The following is a 19422-nucleotide window of genomic DNA, read 5'->3' as shown; positions in this document are numbered from 1 at the left end:
CAAGAGTCCCTCAGCCCAGCAGGCTGCTGCAATCTGGCGGTGAGGCTGGGAGCGCGCGGGAGCGGGAGGTGCCGCGTCTACAGGTCCCTCCGGGAGCCGGCGGGGCGTCCCTGTCCGGCCCCCGGGCCCTGCTCCCTGCGGCGCGTGGCCTGGCGCCCGCGAGCACTACGGGCGCTCCTGTGCCCGCGCGGGACCCCGCCTTCTGCCCGCGACGGCGCGCGCTCGCTTAGCGGGCGGGCACTCGCGCGCGCAGCGGTTGTGTTGCCTGCGAGTTTCCCAAGTTCACACAGGCCCTGGGTTGGCATGGCAACCAGGCAACCTGTTCCAGAGCCGCCTGCCTTCTCCGCACATGCCGCTGCCACCGCCGGAGCTGGGGCCAGAGCCTATCCCAGGATGCACCGCGCCAGCCCCGTCCCCAGTGGGCCGCCATGTTGTCGGAGTGAAAGGTAAGGGGGAGCGAGAGCGCCGGAGAGAGAAGATCGGGGGGCTGAAATCCATCTTCATCCTACCGCTCCGCCCGTGAGTATCCGCACCCCGCCGGCCCCAAACGCTGCTCCGGACCCCTAGCGAGCAGATCGCCCCTTTGTATTGGTGTTTGAGAGCGGTTGTGGGGGTGAGAAGGGCTTTGGAAAAGCCGCCTGGGGCCCTGGCTGAGGCTTCTCACTCGCTGTTCCTCGTACATGTTTTGGAGTCAGCAGCAAGGCCCCTATTGTTATCAAAGGAGGGAGGGGGTGGGGAGCGGGGTCGAAGCGAGGAAAATGCCGGGGGTTTAGGCCCCGGCCCGGGGCATAGACGTGCCTGTACATTTCTGCTCGGACCCGTTGGAGCTCCCGAAGATTGATGTTGCCATTCGGGTTGCTTTTTTGATGGGTTTGCGAAGCCGCGAGTCTTCTGTGTGGCCATGAAGTGTAATTCTGGGCCACCCTGGATTTCTTCGACTTCTTGAGCTTCCGTGGCAGCGCCGAAGCAGGAGGAACAATAAATCGCTTTAGAAGCAGCCTTGGCCCTTGTCTCCAGGCGAGACCCACCATGGGGGAACTTTGCGAGCCTTAAATGTGAAGAAGTGGCGATCAGGAAGTTTCAGATCGCTTTTTAGTCTCCTGGGTGCTTGGGGCCTTTTGTTTCCGTGAGAGCTTGGGTTTTTGGTGGGTTCTTCCTCGTTGAGCCTCCCTGTGCTGGTGAGTGTCCGTCTGAACTCAGAGGGGGGCTCACCCCTCCGTAGTAGGAAAACAGATAGTTTTAGTCCTCGCAGACGTTCTTGGTAAACAGACATCGTTTGTTAGACTTGTCAGTACAACTCCCACGTCAAGTGAGGAATAAGCTCCTGTAACTTTTTCCCCCCACGAGAGCCCCCCCCCCCACCGTGTCCCCCGACGCGCGCTTACACATACACACACACACACACACACACACACACACACACACACGATACAGCATTAGGGACGGTTTTATCCTCCCCATAACTTGAAGAATTGTTACTCTTCATTGTCTAATTGATTAACAAAAACAAAACAAAACACTGTTTTTAGTTGTCCGTACCCAATCCGTTCCCTTTCTATTCTTCCTGGGATGAAGGATAATAAGAGTTTATGGAGGGTTTTGGGGAGTTCTGTTTTGAAGTCAGTTACTTCTGAAACAATAGGTTTATAGCTTTAGCTTTTGTTTGTTTTAAGAAACACCTAAAAACTCACCAAAACGAGCCAAGATTTGTGGTCCCCAAAGGACTTTTTGTAAACAAAATAAGCATTTTGACTCTTTGCTGATTTTAACTTTATAAAACACCCTTTGGGGCTCTTGATTGTTTATCAGGATCTTTGGGAAATACTCCCTGGATTCTGCACTTTGAATTAGCATTTCGCCTTAGCCACAAATGAATTCATTTTGTCCAAGGCCACAGCTTTTTGAAGTTGGGTTTGAAGTTTAGTTTGGGTTTGAGTTGAAGTGCTTTAAAGTAAATTTATGACCGCAGATTTTTTTTTCCCCCTCAGTGTGGCAAAAAAAAAAAAAATAAACACCTTTAAAAGTAAGTATTTTAGGTAAAGAAAGGTGAGTGGTGGAGAGATTAAACTGTGTTCCTTTGCTTGAAATAAAATCTATTAGTGATATTGCAAGAAAAACTCTCATATAAACAGTTTGAAAACTTCGGAAGAGTAACTAGAATCAGCACTTATTTCTAGTTGCTTAAAATATTTTTATAATGTGCTGTTTGTCAAAAGTCACATTTCAAATGGTACACATAACTTTTCAGTGGGCTTTGAGAGTTTTCTCTAAAAGGCATCAGCAATTTAAATGTTTTCTGATATTTAAGTGATTTCTTAATTTTTATGCTGGAGTTGCCAAGATATTACACAACTACCCAAGACACATGTTAATTGCTTAGGTATTTGCTCACTTTCAAACTGTCCCTTCTGCCAGGTTTTCTCTTGTTTGAGAAACTGCCTTGCCTCATTAGGTAAAGCAGGAAGTCTTAGGGCAAACAGATAGCTTTACAAAAGCCAATTGTTTTGTTTGAACTTTTTTGGGAACTCCTCCCCCCTCCCCAACCCCTTGTTTGACTGTAGTAGTGAGAGTTTCAGAGGTAAACCTTTTTCATACGGAAATTATTTGTTAGGTAAGTATTGTGGCAAATCTTTTATTTCAGTAAAGATTGCATTTGCTATTTTAGGAATCCTCTTAGGAACTGGTGCTTCATTGCCTTAACTGGTGGTACTGAATGGCTGGGGTCCCCGCATGGTGACTTTAAAGTTACCAAAAAGTTTTATATTGTTTTATTTTGATGAAAAACAAACAAGCTTGTGAGTCCTAGAGAAAGCATTTCTTCTATTTTCTAGGTGGGGAACAGGCTCAGAGAGGTTGCTATTTTAGTGGTAAAACTTAGGTTTTGGGACTCCTCCCTTGCCTTAAAACAGACTGTTAAATTGATATTCCCTTGTGGAAGAAAATGAAACTGGCTACTGTTGGTAATAAGAGGGCAGTGAGTTTGGTGATGGATAGTAACTAGACTTATTGTGATCATTTCAAGTGTATACAAATATCCAGTCATTATGTTGCACTCATGAAAACTAATACCATGCTATGTGTCAGTTATATGTCCATAAAAAGGGGCAATTAATTCTTTCGAAATTCAAACAGGAGGATATTAGACTGCTTGGCACTTTGCAGAGACCTATGGTAAACACAGCTATGACTTTTTGGTTTTCGTACGTAAGCATGAACATGAGTCTATTCATGAAATCAGAAACTAGTTGAAAGCTAGGCTACTCACTACCCTAGTAAGATTCTGATGGATTGGAATTGTTAACTGAAACTAGGCATTTCCAAATTAGGCTTTGAATAAATTACAGATTCCATTGTGTCTTCTTCTGGCTTCAAAACATGAATTGTAAGAAGCAATTCTTTATCAGGAAGCTTAATTCTGTAAAGAAATAACTTAATAGATTTCTCATAAATCTTGTGAATGGGTTTTTGGAATGTTACAGTAGGGCTTGGTGGAGAGAGCAGGCATTGTAGCAGTGGACTATTAAATTGATAGCCTTGAAATTGGACTCCAGTGAGTATAAACAGTTATAGTCTAATAGGTAACTTATTAATTACTTTGTAGCAATTTTAAGAGTACCCATAGGCTGACAAATGTTCTGTATTATGTACAAATGTAGTTTTTGATTTTAAGAAATTTAAATAGTAATGTTTCATAGTAACATTTTAGAGATTCTTTGTTCCAGAGAAGAGTAGTGGGTGCAAGTGAGAGAAACAGTATCTGTGTGTAGCAAGAGGTGGATACAACTAAGCTTGGGTGCAAACAGATTTATTTGTCATGTTTTAAAGATTTTATTTTTTAAGTAATCTTCATACCCAAATTGGAGCTCCAGCCCACAACCCGGAGATCAAGAGTCGCAAGCTCCACAGTCTGAGCCAGCCAGGTGCCCCCAAAACAGATGTCGATTTGACTCCCTCTTCTACAGCTCAGCATGGCCTTTGGCACACCACATCGCCTTAGTATTTTCATTTGTAAAGTAGACTGATAAGATACTACTGTCTGCAATATATTTGCCACACAGTTGTTATTGAGGCATCTTTTTTACAGTGAGGCTTTCTACACTAGTAAAGTGTTTGGATTTGGTTGGTCTCATCCTGTTTATAATGGAATAATGATGTGATTATAGTTGTAAATTATTGGTAAAAATTTCCACCCCCTTGCCCAACAGCGGCTAAAAAAGGTTTAGGCTGAGAACATTCTGTTGCTGTTCTTGGTCAGGGGGCCTTACTGTTCCTTCAAAGAGCATCCTATGACTGTGTTGGACATTTTAAAGGATCTTCTCAAGTTTTAGACAGTCTGAGTCATTGCAAATTATATATGGAGTTTGGATTTTTGTTTGGTTTATTGGCTTATGTCTGCTCTATTTTGTAAAGTGGTATTTCATAGATCTCTTGTGTATTTAAGAAGTATTTGCAAAATTGGCTTAAGGTGCAAATAAGTTGGGTAGAGGAGCCATTGATTGAAGTCCAGTTCTATATTGTTAGGTTTGGTAACAACATAAGCTTTCCTGAAGTTGCTGTATTAAATTCTGATCTCAGTGCCTTGTCATACTGCCTGCCACCAACCAACTGCATTTATTTTCCACATCTGCATGTATTCAGCAACTTAAAAATAGAGGTTTTAGTCTGGAAAATTGTGTAAATGCTGTAAAATATTTAGCTGCTTGGTAGAATTGGTTGTAGATGTGGTATTGCAAAAGACACGGGGCTCATATTTTTGTATTGGTATATATGAAGTTATTTTTTTTTCAGGTTATGTTTTAAAAAACACAAATTTTAAACATTTGTAACCTCTTTGTCCTTAGGTGTTGGTGGAATGAGCGTTGCATGTGTCTTGAAGAGGAAAGCAGTGCTTTGGCAGGACTCTTTCAGCCCCCACCTGAAACATCACCCTCAAGAACCAGCTAATCCCAACATGCCTGTTGTTTTGACATCTGGAACAGGGTCGCAAGCGCAGCCACAACCAGCTGCAAATCAGGCTCTTGCAGCTGGGACACACTCGAGCCCTGTCCCAGGATCGATAGGAGTTGCAGGCCGTTCCCAAGACGACGCTATGGTGGACTACTTCTTTCAGAGGCAGCATGGTGAGCAGCTTGGGGGAGGAGGCAGTGGTGGAGGCGGCTATAATAATAGCAAACATCGATGGCCTACTGGGGATAACATTCATGCAGAACATCAGGTAAAAAAAAATTCACTATTTCAGTTTTGAAATTCTTTTATAATCTCTGTTCACTTAGGATACGTGCTTTCAATGAATGTCTTTAAAAGCCTAAATTGCTAATTTCATTTGGTCCAAACATAAGAGTTATTTGTTTTAAAGGAATAATGTTGTAATATTGTTATGGGTCATTTATCATTCCAGTGCTAAATAGTAAACCATCAATTCATTTAAGAAAAGTCAAGGTTATTTTAATGTGCATGTGCTACATTTTCACATATGCTTTTTTTTTTTTTTTTTTTTTAAGATTTTATTTATTTGAGAGCGTGAGATAGCAAGGGAGAGCATGAGCAATGGGGAGAAGGAGAGGGAGAAGCAGGTTTCCTGCTTAGGGATCATGACCTGAGCCAAAGGCAGATGTTTAACTGACTGAGCCACCCAGGTGCCTCCCATACATACTTTTTAAAGCAAGGATACTTTTTCCGCTTTGGCATATATTCTTTTAAGAACTGTTTGGACTGTTTATAGGCTGCATCCATATTTTCAAAGCCTTTCCTGTTGGGTGTGGGTGACTTTAGTTTTTAAAATGTTATAGTTAAAGGTTACTAGGAAGTTGATAACAAAGCCGCTGCTCGGGTGAAATTTATTTGAAATGGAACTGGTATATTTGATGTTTTGTGTCAGAGAAGAGTGGTTGTGGCTTTTAGGTTTCAACCATCTTTGTCCTCTTGTTCTAAGCATTCCTTTCATTTGGTTAATTTTGATGTGCTTACTCTTACTAATCCAAAACCATAGCTAGAATCACAGCATATTTTACCGAGAAGAGTGTTTTGCCTGCTCTGTGTTTCCTAACTTACTCATAGTGATGAAAGGATTAGAATGTTTTAATCAGGCTATTCTTTGACACAAGGTATAGGTTGAATTTGCAGAGGGTTCATTTCATATTGTTAGTGTCTGAGTACCGACTAGCAAAAACAACTGACATCTTTCACTAGGTCTCTGGTGTTTGTGTTCTGCTTCAGAAATAAATCAGGTACGAGCACATTTGCAAATTTGAATTCTCAGTTGTGCTTTCCCTGACCCTTCCAAAAAAGGCAGTGTGTGTGCCATGGTGTTTTACGATAGTAGAAATGAGGAGGTGGTGTTTACTTCTTATTCATGAGATTTATGAGATTTATTGAGCACATTAATTATATGTCTTTAGTTTATTGCAACAATCCTCAACATTAGTGCTGATTGATAAGAACATAGTATGTGTAGGTAGGTGAGGGACACTAAAAAGTTAAGACATAGAGGTTTTTTCTTTTTTTTCTTTTTTTAAAGATTTATTTATTTATTTTAGAGTGAGTGAGTGGTGGGGGCAGTGCATGGGAAGGGGGGAGAGAATCCTAAACAGATTCCATGCCAGCTGCAGAGCCTGTTGTGGTGCTTGATCTCATGACTCTGACCGAGATCGTAACCTGAGTTGTAACCAAGACCTGGACACTCAACCTACTGCAACCACCTAAGTGCCTCTAGAGGGCTTCGTCTGCACTTAGGGCACATTCTTTTTTGTTTATTTAAAGATTTTATTTATTTTTTTAGAGCACAAGTTGGGGGATGGGGAGAGGAAGAGAAAGAATCTCAAGCAGACTCCTGGCTGAGAATGGAGCCCAACACAGGGCTTGATCTCACAACCCGGACATGACCTGAGCTGAAATCTGGAGTCCGATGCTTAACTGACAGTCACATACATGCCCTAGGGCACTTTTTATCTTTAAGGCACTGTATTTCTTTCCTGTTTTCCTGGAGTCTTACGGGTGGGAATCAGATTTTATTCACCTCAGTATCCCATTCCCTGGAATTTGGCATATAATAGAGCTTCCCAGGAAATCTGTTAAACACATGAGTCCCTAATCCTTTGGCTTCAGAATAAAATTGGAGAAAAAGGATATTGTCACAAAGAGAAGGGCCTTGAATGCCAAGGCTAAGATTTATTAATTCAATAGGCTGCAGGGTTTTTGAATGTGTATGGCTTTTATCCAGGGGTGTTTGGGAAGATTGAGTTGGCAGTGAGAGATTGGAGTGGGTGAGGCTTGGTATGAGCAATGAAATAAGTTATGGGACTGAGAAATACAGAGTTTGTGGTGACTGAATTAGAAATCTTAGGTCCCTGAAAAAATGAAGTAATAAAAGGAAGGAATAGAGAGGGGTATCTGGTTTGGGGCAAGATAATTAAATTTGCTAGTGTATATGTTGTTTGAGATGTAGACAGCTGTACGTGTAGAGAGAGACCAGAATAGGAGGTGTTTGGTTTGGATGGTATCTATGTAGGGGCATATGTGGAAGGCCTGTAATCTTTGCCTTATTGGCTAAACAGTGTTTAGAAATAATAAACATTGGTTTGAAAAATCTCGATTATAGATCTTGTGTTGTCTTTTCTAATGATAGGCTGTTGGGTAAAGCTTAAAGGAGAATCAAGGTGCTCACCTGTCCTGGGTGAGGTGGGAGAATCAAACTCTGGGTCAGTTTTGGCAGAGCTCGAAGATCTAGAATCTGGATGTGCTGTGCAAGTTTGCCAGTGTTTAGTGAAGGCTTAGTCTGGGTTGTGTCGTATGCTGAGGTTTATTTTAAGGAACCACATCTGACTTGTTGAGCAGTTTGATTTGGGTCAGTTAGCAAACGAGTGACTGTTCAACAGTGAAACCTGTTCCATACCCAGGGGCCTAAACCAGTGGACCAACTTGGGATTGGCGCTCACCACAAACCAGTTCTGTTGGGCCAGACACATGATATAGTGAAGAGTGTTAGAGAAACTGCGGGTATTTGCTGTGTTGCAGATACGGGCCACACGCAGATCACCTCTTCCGAGTCATTATAGTGTATTGTAATTTACTGCGTTTGGTGTTGATCTGTCTCTTGGTCTGAACTGTTCCAGGGCAGAGACTATTGTGTTTTTCATGCCCCTTTGTCAGGTGATGTCTGTAATTTTGTGTTGATTGAATGAGGACCTTCAATTCTTCAGATTTGTACTCGGGTAAAGTGGGAGACCGCGCAGCTGTCCTGTGGGGAAACACAGGGTAACAGGTGAGGCGGAGGTGAGTGTAGCATGATTGAAGAGTGGAGGGGCCTGTCTTTAAGCAGAGAATCACTGCCCTCATCAGCCGCTGTTCCTGATGGGAGGAATAAAAAGGTGTTTGATCTGTCAAATGGGAACCACTGGTGGGGGTAGAAACATTTGTATTTTAGGCACTGGGCTATATTTCCTGTACTTGAGTCTCAGAACAATGCCATGGGGGAGTTAATATCCTTTTTGAGAGAGTAGAAACTGAAGCTTAGTTGCCATTTAGAATCTGGTTTTGAAATCAGGTCTTTGTGAGTCCAGCTCCCATGCTCTCTCTGTATTTCTGGTCCCCTCCCCCAGTAGTTTCAGCCTTAAAAACTAAACCAAAACAAAGTGACTGCAGCAAAGTAGCACAATCCGAGGTCAGAGAATTGCCATAATTTTGCTTGAATTTTAGAGATGATAAACTTAATACAGAGAGGAATATAAATAATGTTGACTTTTCTCCTAGAATTTCAAGAGTGTCTTTTTTTTTCCACAGAAGCAGCAATGCAAAAGTCCATTTGTTCTCCAGATTTGCTTTTATTTACATGTGTATTCTATGTAGTAATTGTGAGAAACTTGTATCAGACTGAATTAATATAAAGTGATCTACTTGCCATACTTGCCAGTGCATTCTGCCATAACCCTGGGGCTGTTAATTCCTGTTTGGTGGGCTTATTTCCTTAGCTGCTGCTGCTGCTTTTTTTTTTTTTTTTTTTAACGCCTTTTGGCATAGTGGAACAAACTTGATTGAATTGGCAGAATGCTTTTAGCAGTGAACTGGTAAAGTAAAGAATACCACAGGCTGTGATGCCAGCCGGCAGTGTTGGAGGGAAGGAAACTATTTATTATTCCAAGTACCTTAGAGCCGTTTCTCTCATTGTTACTCTTGTTTATGAACAGTCAGTTTTTTACAATTAAAAAAACTTTTTTTCACCTTTTGAAATTAGGATTTTCCTGCCTGATGTAGAAATTCTCTTAGTGTCTGAGTTTTCCCTTCTTTTAATAGTGAGCTCTTTAAGCTTTGCCTAAATGTGTGTGTGTGCGTGCACGTGTATGTTATACACACACATAAATATACATGTCTTTTTAAAATATATGAATTTTATTTTGAAGTATAAACCTTAAGGGATAATCAGCATGAGGCTCTTTAAGAGCTTGAGAACATGTGTTGAGGTGATATGTACTACTTTAAAAATCTTATAAGCTTTATTTACAATTTAAAATAATTTAATTTTAAATATTTTAAAATTTAAAATAAAATTTTAAGTTTAAGGAGCGCCTGGGTGGCTCAGTGGGTTAAAGCTACTCTGCCTTAGGCTCAGGTCATGGTCCCAGGGTCCTGGGATCATGCCCCGCATCAGGGCTCTCTGCTCAGTGGGGAGCCTGCCTCCCCCGTCTCTCTGTCTGCCTCTCTGCCTACTTGAGATCTCTCTCTATCAAATAAATAAATAAAATCTTAAAAAAATTAAGTTTAAAAGTAAACTGTTTATTTTTATTATTTTATTAAAAATTAAAAAAAATATATATTTTTTAAAAAAGAGTTTGAGAGTGAGAGAGAAAGAGGATAAGTTGGGGGAGAGGCAGACTCCCTGCTGAGCAGGGAGTCTGATATGGGGCTCAGTCGGAGAGCCCCCAAGATCATGACCTGAGCTAAAGACAGATGCTTAACAGACTGAGCTGACCCAGGTACCTCAGGTGTCACTTCTTTTAATACTTAAAATTACTGTATTTGGCATACTTAGAAACTTCAGAGCCTCATTTTTGGGCTGAGTTGAATGAAGTCTTTGGAGGGGAGTGAGGGAAAGAAGTCTCATGAATTTTGTATTTTTGGCCCGTAAAACTTATACATAGTAAACAAGATGTGTTATTTAAAAATCTTGCCTACAAAAAAATTTGTGTATTTATTTGTTTTTTGTGTGTGTACTTGTTTTAACAGTAATTTTTATAACCTGAAAACTTTTATTTTGAATAGCATTAAAGGTTTCATCATGCAAAACCCAAGGTCAAGTCTTTGATTTGTTGGATTATTTTATTCTCTTATTGTGAAATCTGTTTTCTCTAAAGTGCTGTGAGATAAAGTGGGTGATGAAATAGGGAAAAATTTTTAGGGTTGACCGATTGAACTATGTGGCCTCTGTCCTGGTTTTTAAGGAGCAGGGATAGGTAGCTCTGCTTTGGTGAAAGGAAATTTAGAGGGCAACCTCACAGATCTTTTTCACTTTTGCTAGTAGTCTGTTGGTTCTGGGATAGATGAGTATCCACCATGGGTTGATAGCCAGTGGTAGATAATTCTAGATAGCCAGGCAAAAGTCAGTGAATGAACCTTCTTTTTGATTCTTTGTACCCCCATTTTCTTTCACTTGGTGGTTTCATCTTTTAATGGTATCTTGACACCTGCCCTTGATAATGGCTGTGGTTACTCTCCAGTGGCTGTGAGTTAGTCCTTACATTTGTAATTATTAAATACTGTGTTAAACTGGGAGGGAGCTCAAGTATCCAGGTATTCCCCATACTGACAATCTTGTCATTCTCTGGAGATTCTTCTCTGTTGTCCCTGCTGAATGATTGTGTTAGACTGTGAGCCTCTTAGCTTCCTGGGTAGAGTGCTTATTGGTTAACATTGTACTTTAAAGCCGACCAGTCTGCACGGCCATATTTTGTTTTGTGCCAGTACTCCTGGAGCCTTTTTCATTATATTTGGAGTTCACAAAGACTTAATGTTATGTACCTAACTTGGTTAGAAGCATCATCAGCAGGCTTTCTTTGACTATAACTTTTAGAATTGTTTTCCATTTTTAAGAATTAGGTTCCAGTGTTTAAAAAAAAACAGCATTCAGTCAGACGCTCTTCTCTAATACTATGTGTGGTACTTGATTGTATGTGCCCCCGGATGGCAGCTTGCAGAGGTTTATGACACATCTTTACTTTGTTTCGGAAGATGTTTGGTGTGGAGTTAGGAATTGTAGGATAGGTGGAAATGAGATGTAACAATTGTAGGATAGGTGAAAATAAGGGTATGTCAGGAAAATGAAGGGAGTAAATTTAGAATTTATAAATATGTACTAGTGGGGTGGATTACAGAATTTGTTCTCAGATTCCCTGTGGCCAAAGAAGGGGGAAATGTCATGAATTATGAGATTCTTTTCTTTTTTTCTTTTTTTTTTTTTTAAAGTTTTTTATAGTAAGATTTTTACAGAAAAACAGCAGTTACTTAGGAAGAGCTGTGTTTTAGCTTTCAGTTATGGATGTGTTTGAAGTGCTTTATAAGTAAAGTAATATGATGGTACTGTTTCTCAGCACACTTCTCTATACTTGGAGAAGAGACACACATCTTTTGTGCTTGGGTGTGTTTTGACAATAGCATTTGCTGAATACTTTGTACAGTCTGAACCTGATTACAGAATTATGCTTCCTCATGTTGTGGAAAAAATACTTGGAAAAAAAGTTCCAACACTTGCTTAGAATCTATCTACCCTTGGGAAATGTCTTAACATTCAGAGAGAAACATAGGACTGTCAACACACTACTAGGAGAGTAGTTAGTGCTGAGGATAGGATAAATAATAGTTATTTTATTTTTTTAAATTAAAATTTTTTTTTTTTATTTTTTAAAGATTTTATTTATTTATTTGACAGACAGACATGACCAGTAGGCAGGAGGCAGGCAGCGAAGGGGGTGGGGGGAAGCAGGCTCACCACCAAGCAAAGAGCCCGATGCGGGGCTCAATCCCAGGACCCGGAGATCATGACCTGAGCCGAAGGCAGAGGCTTAACCCACTGAGCCACCCAGGTGCCCCGAATTATACACTTTAAATGGATTAATTATGTATCAATAAAGCAATTATTTAAAAAATTTTTAGGGCCTTCGACATCCACAAACCTAAGAATTTTCCTGCTGAGGTTCATAAGAACACTACGAACGGTATTTTAACCATAAAAGAGCACTTACTAAAGGAAATAAATAGACAAATCCACATCTGCTAAATCTTCTGAAACCATTGTAAGTCACTTTAAAACCAACAGTTCTCTAACATTATCACATGAAAAAAATACAGAAAAGCATTCCTCTGAAAAAGGTCCAATAACTCTTCAACTACAGTTTTATCACCAATGCCATGTACACCCTTTAGGCCCAAGTTCTTCAGTCAGATTTCCAAGTTAAACTCCCCAACCTAATGCTGATCACTGCCCATCACTCCATGCTACAGTGGTAGGCAGGGTGCAAACTGCCAGAGCAGTCCAATGAGCAGAAGCCATTCTCTCATTACATCTCCTCACTATATCCAGAAAATGAAGACACTGAATGTAAAAAAATAGAGCAAAGAGGGCCAGAAATCCCTCAACCAAAAAATAAAATAACTATTGGGGCGCCACATTGGGCTCTCTGCTCAGTGGGGAGCCTGCTTCCCCCCCTCTCTGCCTGCCTCTGCCTGCTTAGGATCCCTCTCTCTCTGTCAAATAAATAAATAAAATCCTTAAAAAAAAATAAAGTGTACAATTCAGTTGTTTTTTATTATATTCAGAGTTGTCCAGCCATCATCATAGTCAGTTTTAGAATATTTTCATCACCCTGCAAAGAATATACCCGGTAGCATTTATTATTTTTTTTTAAAGTTTTATTTATTTTTTGAGAAAGAACATGTGTGTGCACAAGTATGAGAGAGCATGAGCAAGGAAGGGAGCAAAGGGAGAGTTTCCCAAGCCTAGTCTGTGCTCAGCGTGAGCCCCTGCATGGGGCTGGATGTCATCACCCAGAGATTATGACCTAAGCCGAAATCGGCAGTCGGACGCTTCACCACCTGAGCCGCCCAGGCACCTGAGTAGCATTCACTTTTTAGTCCTCGGCAACCACTAGTGGCAACTCTGTGTGGATTTGTCTGTTCTGGACATTTACCGATATGGGGCTCGATCCCAGGACCCTGGGACCATGACCCGAGCCGAAGGCAGAGGCTTAACCCACTGAGCCACCCAGGTGCCCCCCTTTTTATTTTATTTTATTTTTATTTTATTTTTTTTTAAAGATTTTATTTATTTATTTGACAGAGATCACAAGTAGGCAGAGAGGCAGAGAGAGAAGGGGAAGCAGGCTCCCTGCTGAGCATAGAGCCTCATGCGGGCCTCAATCCCAGGACCCTGAGATCATGACTTGAGCCGAAGGCAGCGGCTTAATCCACTGAGCCACCTAGGCGCCCTGCGCCCCCCTTTTTAATAATTGATTGAAACCCAGGATCTGAATCACAAATGTCTGGTTGCACTTTTCTGTAGGCTTTATTTTTTTTCTTCATGTAAGCTCTAGGCCCAGTGTGGGGCTGGAATTGATGACCCTGAGATAAAGAGTCAAGAGTTGCATGCTTTTTGGATTGAGCCAGCCAGCCACTCAGTATTTTTTATTTTTTAAATTTTAATTTTTTTATTGAAGTATAGTTAACATATTTTAGTTTCAGGTGTACAACACAGTGAGTTGACACATACATTATGAAATGATCACCATGATAAGTCTCGTTACCATTTGTTGTATAAACTTATTATACTGTTACTGATTGTGTTCTCTATGCTGTACTTTACATTCCCATGACTTACTTATAGCTGGCAGTTTGTATTTCTTAATCCCCATTACCTTTTTGCCCATTCCCCTGAGCCCTGCTGCTGCCACCCCTGCAACTACCAGTTCTCTGTATTTATGAATCTGCTTTGTTTAGTTTTTTAAGATTCCATATATAAGTTAAATCATATTGTATTTGTCTTTTTCTGTATGATTTTATTTAACATATCGTCTAGGACTATCCATGTTGTCACAAATGGAAAGATTTCATTCTTTTTTTTTTCCTTAAGATTTTTATTTATTCATTTGAGAGTGTGTGTGTGCCCACAGGCTTGGGGGGGGCGGTAAAGGGAGAAGGGGAAGCAGGCTCAATCCCAGGATCCTGAGTGGATGGCAGATGCTTAGCCAGATGAGCCACCCGGGTGCCCCAGATTTCATTATTTTTTTTGTAACTGAGTAATACTCCATTGCACGTATATACCACATCTTTTTCCATTCATCTATCAGTGGACGCTTAGGCTGTTTCCTTATCTTGGCTATTACAAATAATGCTGTAGTAAATGAGGGGTGTATTTATCTTTCTGAATTAGTTTTTTCATTTTCTTTGGATAAATACCGACAAGTGGAATAGCTGGATTATATGGTATTTCTAGTTTTAATTTTTTTAAAAGTTTGTTTAAGTAATCTCTGCATCCAACATGGGGCTTGAACTCCTGACTCTGACATGCTCTTCCAACTGAGGTAGCCAGGCACTCCTGTAGTTTTAATTTTTTTGTAAGGATTTTATTTATTTGAAAGAGAGAGAGAGGGAATGAGTTGAGAGGGAGAAGGAGAAGCAGACTCCTGCTGAGCAGGGAGCCCGATGTGGGGCTTTATCCCAGGACCCTAGGATCATGACCAGAGGTGAAGGCTCCACTGACTAAGCCACCCAGGTGCCCCCCCCCAATTTTAATTTTTTGAGGAACCTCCATACTGTTTTCCATAGTCTCTGTACTGATTTACATACCTACCAACTGTGCACAAGGATTCCCTTTTCTCCACATCTTTGACCACACTTGTTATTTCTTGTCGTTTTTTGTTTGTTTGTTTGTTTGTTTGTTTTTGTTTTTTTTTTTTTTTTTTTGTTTTTTTTTTTTTGGGAGCGGGTGCTCTTGTCCGAGGACCAGCCCAGGGGGGGGGCAGCAAAGGGAGAGAGGGACCATGACCTGGGCGGGAGACAGATTGCATAATTGACTGAGCCACCTTTTTTTTTGTTTTTTTTTTTTTTTTTTAAATTTTATGTATTTATTTGGCTGGGAGAGAGAGATTGAGAGCACAAGCAGGGGGAGTGGCAGGCAAAGGGAAAGGGAGAAACAGGCTCCCTGCTGAGCTGAGAGCCTGATGTGGGGCTCTATCCTGGAACCCTGGGATCATGACCTGAGCAGAGGGCAGACGCTTAATGGATTGAACCACCCAGGCACCCTGGTGGAGTGTCTAGAGTTTTTTCTGTAGTAGTATCAGGTCATCTGCAAATAGTGTTTATTTCTTCCTTACCAATTTAGATGCCTTTTATTTCTTTTTCTTGTTTGCTGTGGCTAGGACTTCCAGTTCTCCCTTGAATAAAGTGGCAAGAAGGGGAGTCTTTGTCTCCTGATAATAGAGGAAAAGCTTTCAGGTTTTCACCCTTGAGTATGATGTTAGCTGTGGGTTTGTCAGATATGGCCATTATCATGTTGAGGTGTATTTCCTCTATACCCATTTTGTTGAGAGTTTTTGTCATACATGTGCCAGGGCTTTTTAGAAATAAGGTTGGGAGAGTCCATTTATTTACAGCTTTATACCACAGATTGGGAATTTTACTGGAACTAATGGTAACTTCTCTCTCTGTGAAGTCAGTATTTTCAGGTTAACAGGGTAAACAAACTTGTTTACAACCGTGGGAAGAGGAATGCTTAAATTACAGAGAACAACAGGTGTTTTCAGGGAACTCTCCTCTTTAGATGTCATAAATATACAGTCAGTTGATCCACTAATGACAAATAATTTTTCTCTGTTAAAGGAAATTCCCTAAGGATTTTAATAGGAGAACACTTCATTAACCTAATTCTAGTTATTGTATGCATTTAAAAGCACCATCCCTGCTGTTAATTAAAAAAATGTTCTTTAATTTGCTAAGAATTTATTGATTTAAATTGTTTTTGCCCCCAGTTGGCTAAATTAAGGAGATACTACTTATAGGGGTCAGAAGCCTAATAAAATTCCAACCTGTGAAATTAATACAGTGTTCTTTTCTATGAGGAAACCTAGTTTCATGAAGTGAGGAAGGAATTATAAAGAAGATTTCTTCTAGGTGAGAATTTCAGTGAGTGTATACATTTAAATGAGTGCTAAGGTAGGGCTGTTTTGTGTTTGGGTGACACAAATCAGATGAGACTAAATTTTATGTTAAATACAGTTCCTTTGTTAATTTATTACCTAGAAAATGGGCTTTGAGTTCTAAGTAAGAGTGATGTACATGGGAAAAGCACTGGTAGGAAATATGAGAAAATCCTGCTTTTATTTGGGTGGGTAGGGAGATTATGAGTAATTTGGTTTTGTCTTACATGTTTTGTATTTTCCAAATTTCAAACCCTGAACTTTTTATAGGTTGAAAAAGGAAAAAAAGGTAAACCTTATACTTTTTTTAAAAAAGAGATTTTACTTATTTGAGAGAGAGGGAGAGGGCACGCAGGTGCATAAGCAGGGGGAGGGGAGGAGCATACTCCTGATTATGAACTGAGCCAAAGGCAGACACATAACTGAGTCGTTCAGGCACCCCAACCTTGTACCTTCTATTAAGAGCTTATTGGGGCTCCTGCCTGGATCATTCAGTGGAGCAGGTGACACTTGATTTATTTCTGGGTCTTGAGTTTAAGCCCCACATTAGGCATAGAGCTTACTTAAAACTAAATAAAATTGTTGGAGCACCTGGGTGGCTCAGTGGGTTAAGCCTCTGCCTTCAGCTCAGGTCATGATCTCAGGGTCCTGGGATCAAACCCCAGGTCAGGCTCTCTGCCCAGCAGAGCGCCTGCCTCCCTCCCCCTTCCTGCCTGCCTCTCTGCCTATTTGTGATCTCTCTCTGTCAAATAAATAAAATCTTTAAGTAGATAAATAAATAAATAAGATTGTCTTAAAAAAACAAAGAAAAATGCATACAAGAAAATAAGGAGCTTGGTTTACTGTATTAAATGAAAGTGAATTGGCTTATACATTTGGAGAAGATCTTGGAAATTATTTAACTTTTTTTTCCCAATGCAACGATCTCCTTTAATTAACTCTGTTCTTTTTTGTTTTGTTTTGTTTTTAAATATTTTATTTGACAGAAAGAGAGGTCACAAGTAGGCAGAGAGGCAAGCAGAGAGAGAGGCTCCCCACTGAGCAGAGAGCCCGATGTGGGTCTCGATCCCAGGACCCTGAGATCATGACCTGAGCCGAAGGCAGAGGCTTAACCCACTGAGCCATCCAGGCACCCTAATTATATCTGTTTTAATAAAAAGAATGTTAGTGTTTTGAGCAGAGGTTGCTAGGATAGGTTGAGTGTAACCAGTGAGATCTGAAGGTGATTTTTTTTTTTTTTTTTTTTAGTATCGAGTACTGCCTTTTTGTATCTGGAAGTAATAATGACAGGTACTCTCCATAAGTGGTGTGCTGGAGCTGTTCTCATGTTTTACATGTGATTTGGATTCCCAGTTTCTATCATTTCCATTTTCTGAATGAGGAAATGCAGGGTCAAAAACAAGACGCCATGTTTTATGGTCTCAGATGATACATGTTGAAGGTGATAACCTCATGCTCTTATCACCAGGCCAGTCTGGAGACCTACCATTCTTCATCATGGAGTAGGTCAACTTTTCCCTAAAACATACGCAGGCCTCTTTTCACACATCACACATTTTAGGCTCTACCTGCCGTGCATATGTTAAAGTTTAGGGACAGCAATAAGAGGTTAGTTGTATATCTGATTAGAGGAGCCCAGTGTGGATGCACAGCAGGTGTCAGGAAGTGCTGTGACTCTTTTCAAAACTGGTTAGTGTCCACTGTTCCCTGTGCCCTCTCTCTGTGGATGCCGTCCCCATTCCGGGCACCCTAGGAGTCTTAGCTTCCTGCAGCCAGCCTCCAGTGGTTCCCAGGTTACATGCGTATTGCCTTGTTTGGAAGGTTCGTATTTTTTGCCAGGACATTTACAGTAGTCTTCTGATAGGTTTTCTGTGAACCCCCCCCCCCCCCAGCTCTCTTAGTTCTCCGTTGCTGCCAAATTGGTATTTCTGAAGACACAGATCTTACGTCTCATCGTTGCCTAAATTTTGTTTTTTGCTTTTCAGTTGCTTTTAGAATAACTTCCAGGCGCCTCAGCATAGCATAATTTAGGCCCTTCATGTTTTGAACCAGCTTACCAGTCTTTGCTGGCACTTAACCTCAGCTGTACTGAAGTATTTGTAATTTTCAGAACACAGATGCTAATTTCATAGTGTGTGTAATTCCTCAACATGGTTGGGCAATTTTTATTTACGTACTTTTCTCTCTTGAGAACCCCCTTCCTGTCTCATCCACCTAACCACTTTCTCATCTTTCACGTTTCAGCTAAGTATCATCTCTGGGAAACCACCTTCTTTGCCTCCCCCACCCTTTTAAAAGATTATTTATTTTAGAGAAAGAGAGCAAGTGTGGGGAGGGGCAGAGGGAGAGAGAGAGAGAGAAACTTTAGCAGACTCTGCACTGAGCGCCGAGCCCGACATGGGGCTCAATCTCACGACCCTAAGCCAAAACCAAGAATCAGATAAGAGACTGCACCATCCAGGGACTCTTTTTTTTTTTTTTTTTTTTCCTGAAGGTTGGGTGTCCTTTTGATGCTGTTGTCATTATTTGATAACTCATCTTATTGAAGCATTCAGATCCCTGTATTGGAGTTGAGTGTCTACTTTTTCTTTTAGCATTGGGTGCTAGGAAGCTGTTTAAGTAAACACATTCTTGGGCTTAAGTCCAGACCTCCTGAATCTAAATCTCTAGTGATGAGATGCAATTCATCCATTTTTTTTTTTTTTTTTTTTTAAACCGCTCCCTGGTGATCTCCTGTGCACTTTGGTTCAGAACTACTGTGATGGTTCCTCTTGAAGAATCTTTCAGCCTTGGATCTCCAGCACCTGGCAAATAGTGTATACCTCATAAATGATTAATGAATACATTATGTTATCAGGGCATATTGAAGAGCTTTATTGAGTGGAGTATTTTATTTTGGAGGATATTAAGATGTCATTTTGAATTGATAAGGTGTAAGGTGTAACAGAATGTGGGATCTTGAATACTTAAAGGCTTTTGGGCCTGAAGTTGAGTCAGTTAGCATTTATTGAAGGATTGCTTTTGCTTCGCTCCCTGACACCACGAGATTTCTTGAAACCATAAGGGGTTGGAGGAGCAAGGTTTACTCTTCTTAATTTGTAAGACTTTGAAACATTGTTTCTGTTCACAGTTATAATGCATAATTGGAAAACAGTGCCAGCTTTTTCAACTTAATACATTTACAAGGTTCATTCCTGTTCTCTGACTTGAATAATATGTGCCAGCATAGTTCAAGAAACTAACA

The 19422-nt window shown here is 40.7% G+C and overlaps 1 protein-coding gene across 17 annotated transcripts in view; it reads left to right on the top strand.

Moving 5' to 3' along the window:
- Positions 1–405: 405 nt before the first annotated feature.
- Positions 406–19422, top strand: part of PUM1 (pumilio RNA binding family member 1) — a 138382-nt gene continuing 119365 nt past the window's right edge. For 16 of the 17 annotated variants that reach the window (XM_032864006.1, XM_032864005.1, XM_032864002.1 and 13 more), the window contains exons 1-2: positions 406–519; positions 4842–5215. In XM_032864006.1, the coding sequence (XP_032719897.1) occupies positions 4853–5215 (363 nt within the window). In that variant the 5' untranslated portion in view covers positions 406–519; positions 4842–4852. The remainder of the gene's footprint in view (positions 520–4841; positions 5216–19422) is intronic. The other variant, XM_032864004.1, reaches the window with a different exon arrangement.

Source organism: Lontra canadensis, unplaced genomic scaffold (assembly GCF_010015895.1).
Source record: "Lontra canadensis isolate GAN:19392208 unplaced genomic scaffold, GSC_riverotter_1.0 scaffold25, whole genome shotgun sequence".
In the NCBI taxonomy this organism is placed as follows: Eukaryota; Metazoa; Chordata; class Mammalia; order Carnivora; family Mustelidae; genus Lontra; species Lontra canadensis.
The sequence above is the reverse complement of the archived record's forward strand: the minus strand, read 5'-3'. Positions and strand labels throughout refer to the sequence as shown.